The sequence below is a fragment of the Callospermophilus lateralis genome, chromosome 4 (genome assembly GCF_048772815.1).
Source record: "Callospermophilus lateralis isolate mCalLat2 chromosome 4, mCalLat2.hap1, whole genome shotgun sequence".
Classification (NCBI taxonomy): Eukaryota; Metazoa; Chordata; class Mammalia; order Rodentia; family Sciuridae; genus Callospermophilus; species Callospermophilus lateralis.
Genome location: NC_135308.1, coordinates 83,261,556 through 83,269,923, shown reverse-complemented (window position 1 = coordinate 83,269,923; position 8,368 = coordinate 83,261,556). Strand labels below are relative to the sequence as shown.

Sequence of the window (8,368 nt, the reverse complement as noted above, 5' to 3'; positions counted from 1 at the left end):
AGAAACTTACACATAAAACAAAATGTAGGGAAGTACTGGTGACTTCTAATCAGTTGATAGAAAGGGTGGTGAAGTTTAAAATGACCCAACAAAAGTAGGTTTTCAATCTCACTCCTAGCTGAGCTATGGGCTGCAAGAGAGATTCTGACACCAAGAGAACTCTTGGTAACTGATGGAAAATGACCACAGAAGCCCAAGAAACTCCTTCTAAATACTGAATTTTAAGCCTCTGTCAGAACAATAGAGCAAAAGCAGTCAATTTTCCAGCAGATGTTGTTGAGCGTTGGCAGAACCTCTGGTGCTTTAGATAATCCCGAATTGGGCAAGCTCATGCAGTTCTAGGTGGCTGAACGCCTCCCAGGGACAAATCACCGTGATATCTGCGAGAGATGAAAGAAGAATATGTAAGCCAACCTCATCCACTGTGTGTGTGTGTGTGTGTGTGTGTGTGTGTGTGTGTGTGTAAGAGAGCCTCTTCCTCCCAAGGAAGGAGAGCCTCTTCCACACAAAGGATACCCTTAAGGCAGAGACACCTCTCTCCTCCCTCCGCCCCCTGGCAACTGGGAAGCTATCCAGACTGGCCCTATAGCCCAGGAAGAATCCCATCAATTGCACAATTATTGTCCCCACCTCTGCTGCCCCCACTGCCCTGGTATCTCTGTTGGTTTCATTCTGTATCCTCTTTGGGAAGGTGACAATGGCTTGGACTGGAGTACACTGTGGGGTATGGCTCACTGAGTCTCCCTAAATTTCAATACCATGGAGAAAGCAGAAGTGGAATTCTAGTCAGGTCAAAGATTAAAAAGGGAACTGGGAGCACTGTAAATCCCTGGGGTCTGAGAATCAGTGGTCTTGCTCCTACCCAAATGGGTTCCTTGGGTTTCTCTGACTCACTCTTCAGTTCCTCTACATTTTGAAACGTCTACATCAAGTCACATACTGACAGGCAATCTCAAGGCATCATCTAATTCAGCTGCTTGTTTCAGATATTACTATACCCCATTACAAAGAAACTGGCTTATACCCAGAGTAAACAATTAGCAATCAATCAATCAATCAATCAATCAAACCAGTTATATATATGGGACTAGAACCAGGTCAAAGACCTCAGAGTTTCCTTCAGAATAAATCTGTTTACATTGTTCCAAATGTGTTGGGAGTTTAAGCCTGTCTTCTGGAGCTCAAAGCAAATATGCTGATCTGGCCAAAATACAGAAGCAACTGACCTAGAACAACAAATGACCATTATAAAGTGACTAGAAAATCTATTTGTGATCCCAGGAGTGCCACTGAATATAGAATGCAAACACACTGAGTATCTCCTGGTAAGAACACTGATTTCTATGAGTGTCACCAGTTATCAACCATGTTGAATGAGTTCAAAACATGTATCCACACAAAAACCTGCACATAAATATGTGTGTGTGTGTGTGTGTGTGTGTGTGTGTGTGTGTGTAGGCAATGGCTTGACTTGTGTACACTTGGAAAAAATCAAGTCCTTCAATAGGCTAAATAAACTGTGGTATGTCCATACAATGGAATATTATTCAACAATAAAAAGAAATGAGCTGTCAAGCCACATAAAGCCATGGACGAACCTTAAGTGAATATTGATAAGTGAAAGAAGCCAGTGTGAAAAAACTTTATACTGTAAGATTCTAACTATATGAGATCCTGGAAAAGGCCAAAGTAAGATAAAAATATTTGTGGTTGTCAGGAGTTTGGGAGGAAGGAGAGAGAAAGTAGCAGCTGGAACACAGGGGTTGTTTAGGGCAGTGAAACTATGGCACAATAATGGTGGGGACACAACTCTTATGTATTAATTAAAACACTTAAAATCATACAAGGAATTAGCCCAAAACTATGTAAGCCCTAGACTCTGATTAATATGGTAATAATGTATCGGTATTGGCTCATCAACTGTAACACTCGTGTCACACTGCAAGATACTAACAATAGGGGAACTGTGCATGAGGGGAAAGAGAAAAGTGGAATAGAAGAAGTCTCTGGACTTTCTACTTGATTTTTCTCTAAGTCTAAAATTTCTATAAGAAATAAAATCTATTAATTTTTTAAAAATAGGATGGCATACACTTCCTGGGGTACATTAGTTACGATCATTATCCAGAGAATGAAAATATTCTAGCCAGTTTAAAAAGTTGTATCAGACACCTTCTGCCTGTAGGATCCTGTTCTTGGTGCTAGAGGATGTGCAAGAAGAGGAAGTTGCTAAGAAGTGGTTTGCCTGGTTGGGTGGAAAGTTTGTCTTATTTCCAATACCTCACTCTGTGGCCCCACATTGTCACTTAATTCCTCTGTCTCATATTTCTCTTCTGAAAAGTAAAGCTGGGCTAGACAAACTCTGAGAATCTTTCTACCATGAAAATCTACAATTGCCCATTATATACCTTCAAAGGTTCTTTAATAAAACAAGGGGATTCATTAAACTTTGGGTCTCCTTGATTTCTTTTAGGGTTTTTGTGTCTGGTCACATATGTATTTACTTGGGAGGGTAAATGAAATCCCCACATTTCTATGTCCTTGAAGGTTCTGCTGCCTTAGGTATTCCTTGTAACTCTCAACTGCCCCTTGAGGCCTGTAAAGAGGAGAAACTCTAAGTGCAAGGTTCTCACTTAGACATGTGAGTGGCTCACCTGTTCCTAGTCCCTCCATGCCTGGAATGTCATCTCCAAACCTAAGTGGAAAGAATAAAAGAAACATTTAGTTAGCTGAGTTCAATTAAAAGGATCCTGGAGTCATGCACATGGACAATTTCTTGACTCAAGGGAGAAGAAGAAGAAGCAGCTTAAGTGTTGTATTTGAAAAATTTCTTTCATTCGCATTGAACTGGAGCAAAGTGAATGTCACTCTAGTAGGACTTAGTGTATCTCTGGAGGGAGTTTTTTTTATCTTCTCTAGAAAGTTTAGTCTAAAACATTTGAAAACCAGAAAGAATGACTAAGAGGACAACTTACTCAAGCTTCACTTTGTAAAATGGAAACTGAAATTAGAGAGCACTACTTACAAAAGACCCTTAGATTCAATTCATCTGCCTGTTCACATTCACAAGCATTAACTTAGCATCTGCTATGTGCCCAACATCTTGTTAGTCACAGAAAGTTAAGGAAAACAATAAACAAATTTCCTCTGAGGGATTTTAGCCTTGGGGAACAGATGTAAATTAATAAATGCTATACCAAAAAAAAAAAAGAAATAAAGGAACAAAGAAAGAAAGAAAGAAAAGTCAAATTATGATAGCTAAATACTAATCATAGAGCAAACATGAAAGTAAGGATAAAGTTTCAGAGTTCAAAAGCAATATGAATGGTGTATTGAATTGAGCTGTGTGTTGACAGGATTTTTTCAAGGAGAGGGAGAGAAAAGAAAGAACTGAAGACATCAAAGTGTAAAACATAAAAATAAATCGTGTTTTTTGGAAATGATCAGTGGGTTCAGTATTCCAGTATTAAAGCACAAGGAATGTCAACAAAGGGTGGTCAAGAAAATCCTGGAAGGTCGAATCCAAGGTTATTGTGAGAGGCTCCATTTCACATGATAAGTTTGGCCATGGACCTGCGAACTGGGAGGGGAAGAGTTACAAAACTAAAGACATGACTCAGCAAAGCCTGAGTTAGACAGGAAAACAGAGGGTGGGGTGGAAATTTGTGTAAGTCTGTTCAATATTATGAGCATTCGTTTCTCAAAACCAGAATAGTCTTGTGGGAGCAGTAGGCTTTCTTTTTCCTTTTGGTCTTACCCTTTCACACCCTTTTTAGGAGGTTTGCTCTTGAATTGGCGAGTCTGTCTCTGCTTGAACTTGGGAGGCCCTTTGCGTGGGGTGGCAGGACCTTGGCTTGCCGCTGGAGGAGCCAAAGTAGTATTGTCACTCATTTTGACTGCCCCTGGTCGGCTGGTGTTTCCCCTGTGGGGCTCTTTGGACAATGAGAGAGAAAAAAAGAAGACTGTTCAAGTAACAAGATGGTTGTTATTAGATATTCAGTCTAAGCCAGGAAAGACAGCACTTTGAAAAAGAAGTTCAGTATTCTAAATTAACACAAAGGGGGAGAGATGATTATAGTTTAAAGAGATTTTAAAGAAAATATGGTACAACTCAGTGGAGGCATTCAATGTACCGGGGTGTAAACTGACAACCAAGAGACTTACAATCTCGAAAATGTAAGTATATGCTGTTCTGAGAGATGGACTGCTCAAGTTCTATGTGAATTCATCATAATGGTGAACTTGCCCTCCACTACCACCAGTCTCATCATTTGTCGAGGGAGGGAAATGGACGATGTACCATATCTGCAGCCTATTACAGCTTTCATAGGCTCCAAACTTTATGAATTCTTCCTGCCAGCTATAAAATAACCTGATTCTAAATGTGTACATTTAATGAGCTCTCTTCCTGTATATAATTTTTTTTTATTTTTTTTAGTTATAGTTGGACACAATACCTTTATTTTATTTAATTTTATGTGGTGCTGAGGATCTAACTCAGTGCCTCGCACCTGCTAGGTGAGTGCTCTGCTACTGAGCCACAACCCCAGCCCCTGTTCCTGTATATCTTTATTTTATCTAATCCTCATGTGACCCAGAAACTTTTCTCTTAGTTCTGGGAGGTGACAGTGTAGCCATCTGGATAGGAGAAACTAATAGACATGGGCATAAATAGTGAACTTAATGCAGGCGATTAAGTAATAAGCTTGCATTTTAACTCCATACCCAGACATTAGGTACTTCAGCCATGATTCTCAGATAGCTTCAACATTTTCTCCTATCCATATCATAGACCTGTCCAGCATGGTGTTCCCAGGTTAATTTGGTTACAGACATGGACACTGTCCTTTAAATATAAATCACAGAAAAGTATCCATAAAGACAAATTTAAAAAAATTTAAAAAAAGGTGCTAAGCTTTAGAATGACATTTTTTTTTTCTTTCTCTATTTCTTTCACAATAATCAACAAAACTTATCCTGAGAAGAAAGATTCTGAAAAGCTCTAAAGAACTTCCAAATAGCCTTAACTTCTTAGCCTGAGCCAACCCCTTCCCTAATCTAGTGCTTGGGGACTTTGTTTGCATGGGATCCCTTACTGTGCCTGCCACAGATTTATGCTAACATTCTTAGCTCAGCTCTCCCTTACAGTCTTCGGCTCCAGCCAATCATCACTATTTACCCTACTTACGACTTTGAAAATCAGGTTTAAATTATTATCCTTGCCTCCAAGACATTTTGTCCTTGTTTTCTTTTTTCAATTTCTGTTGTCATTTTCTCAATTTGTTGTCATCCTCAATTTGTTCAACAGAAATGCATTGACTAATCTGTGAGCTGGTGCCAGGATGGTGAATTCGGTCAAGGACCTAAATCACTTGCTCATGCTATGAATCTCGTCTTTATCTCCTGCTGAAGTCGGCCTCATAAGGCTGCTTTTCAATTTGAGAACATTTGTGTCATCTCAGAACCTATGACAGAGCCAGATGCACCGCAGTGTGCCATATACATTGTATTGGTCAAGTGAGTGAATAAATTAATAAAGAAGTAGACCTTGGGTGTTCGCATCCTGACCTGAGACTTTTCCATTGGACCACAGGGAAGGCATTAGATGGACTTCACCTCACAAAGCCCTCAGTGGCTTTAGGACATGCACTGCCAGCCAGCTCCTCTGACCACCAAGTCTCACTCTTGTGCTGTGGGTCCTCTCTAGCCCTGTCAACAGGCAAGGTTTGTGCCTCTCCCAAGTGTGGTTGGGACCATGGGTTTCGGTGGTGGGTGGCCAAGGACAGCATTACGCTCAGAGTACCACCAGCTATTGACACATCCTGACTCTGCCGAAGCCACAGGGAAAACTAGAAAACTTCTCCTGACTCAAGATTTTTAGACTCTTCAGTTCTTTCAAAGTAGTAAGAAACCCATATGTTTTCCTTTCTTTCATCTGGAGAACCTATTAGGATTAGGATGCCCAGGTTTTACAGATAAAAATATAAGGCACCCAAGTTAAATCTGAATTTCAGGTAAACAACAAATTAGTTTTTAATGAAAGTATATCCCATGTATTTCAAAGTTCATAGTTATACTAAGAAAATAATTTGTTATTTATCTGGAATTCAAATTTAACTGGGAATTACATATGTTTTCTGGTGACCCTAATTAGAATCCTCTTACTTGAGAGCCAGAGTTTGATAATAGGAAGACTTAAGGTGACCTTGATCTGTCAAATTACCCTTTGGGATAATACAGTGTGAAGTCTATGCCCTTTAAAATCAAACAGATTCAATTTTAATTCCTTCTTTAAAAAAAAAAAAACTGGTTATGTGACCTTGACAAGTTGCATATCCCTCTCTGGACCTCATTCCATTTATAAAATGAATCAAATAACACCTTCCCTTTAAGGTCATGGGGAACATTAAGGGAGATAATGTAAGTAGGTATTAAATACTGATATTAGATTTGGGATTACTAATACTTAGATCTTCCCTTGAAATGTCTAAGGGCATCCTGGAGCTGAATAATCTCAAAACTAGCAACAGTCTCGACTCTTGCTAAATGAGGAGGTTTCATGTTTTTGACCTCCAAAAGTGTCAAGTACATCATTCCTTTGTGAGGCAGAATACTTCCCTGTTTTTTACTTCAGTATTAGCCCTTCTCCTTTTGAACATTATAAATACGTTCTACAGAAAGAAGTGGATACAAGAGCTCGCTTAGAAGAGAGCTGGGGTTAGCGTCCTTTAGATCCAACGCAGCAAAGCTCAGCTGTTTAAAGTTATAGATGATGATCCTCCACAAATTCCAGTGAAAGAAAAGCAATTTCAGACGGTTCTTGAGACAGACCCTCTGATGCTGCTTTATCATCCCAATTCCCAGTTCCTTTTCTCAGCAGAGATATAGGCAGAGAGACAACTCCATTGTTAATAGACTACAGAAGAGTGTAGAGGGAGGCACAAGGGACAGTACTATTTACTCCACTGCAGGGTTTGGGCTTTTGATATCACCCAGGATCCTGCTGAGGCAGGAAAAATAAAGCAAATAATTTGGAGGACCAAATAAGACCCAAACAAAAGATATTAAAAAAAAAAAAAATCTAGCAAGTACTTTGCTTCAGAATGGAGCAAACAAGCACTTTAGCCTTAAAGGAAGAAGGCTAAGCCGCTGCTGCAACCACGGTCAGCCTTGGTGCCCACTCCGCTCACTGCCTCCTTATCCTCACACTCTCACAGGGGCCTCTTGGTGCCTGGGCCGAGTTTGCCAGCACACCTGGGAGTAAAGCACTATTTACTCTGTGGTCTTTTAATGGCCTAGATCCCTCCTTTCCCAGAAAACTGTTTGCTGGGAAGCCTCAAAAAGAGGAGGGTCCATTTTGGTTTCCTTCCAAATGAATTCGGTAATCAAGGTTTGCAGTGACCTGGTAATAGCCAAGTTTCACCCATTAGCTTGTCACATAGCAGTACAAGGAGGTTTCAGTGTATTTCCTTCATGTTCTCTCCCATTTTCAGCCCCAGCCCCCAGTGCAGGTCCACAGGTCCAGAATGTTCTCTTCTTCCTTTTTTTTTTTTTTTTTTTTTGTTTGTTTTAGATTCAGATCAACCCTCCATTGCCCTTCAGTTAAATCCTCCTCAAACTCCCCAGAAGTTGAGAAATACTCACAGATCTGCACGCTGCTCCTATAAGCTGTCCGGTTGTCTTCCTCACGATAGACAAAAGAATCTTTGCATCCTGATTTCTCTCTCCGTAATACCCTTGTACTACCTAATCCCACCGTCATAAGCTCAGAACACCAACCCAAGGGTAAAGAAGTTGCAAGACGATGGGGTGAGACTGGGACAGGCTTAGGAATTTTCAGATAATGAGATGTTCTTTAAACAACTGACAGGGCTCTCCCTCCTATTAGTAAGTAGATATTGAATACACAAACACACACAAAGTATTGATAACCAGGGTAGATTTTAAGTTTTTGATTCCATTATCTTTTGTTCTTTTCCATACCCACATTTAGTCCTACCCTATTACTTCTCTCTCTACCCCTCCCTCCCTCCCTCTCTTTCTCTCTCTCTTTCTCTCTCTCTCTCTCTCTCTCTCTCTCTCACACACACACACACACACACACACACATACACGCACACAGAGACACACACACAGACACACATGCCTAATTCTTATGGAACGCTAGATAACTGCAGAGAGTGAACCTCAGTACTTCCTGCAGCAAAAGGGATTTGATCATGTAAATAGTGCCATTGAAAAACATGTGATATCTGTTCCTTAGTGGAATTACATGTACTTCCTCTGGGAGATGGAAACTTCAAGTTGGGAGTGATATCAAATTCAGTGACATTTAACAGAGAAGAGGCTCAAGTAATAGCTAGGAGTT

The 8,368-nt window shown here is 40.2% G+C and overlaps 1 protein-coding gene across 1 annotated transcript; it reads right to left on the bottom strand.

Moving 5' to 3' along the window:
* Positions 1-303: 303 nt before the first annotated feature.
* Pde6h (phosphodiesterase 6H) lies at positions 304-3,891 on the bottom strand. Its single transcript, XM_076852699.1, has 3 exons — positions 3,758-3,891; positions 2,655-2,695; positions 304-380 (listed from the first exon to the last, which is right to left on the bottom strand). Exons 1-3 carry the CDS (start codon positions 3,889-3,891, stop codon positions 304-306), a joined length of 252 nt encoding a protein of 83 aa, XP_076708814.1.
* Positions 3,892-8,368: the final 4,477 nt, after the last annotated feature.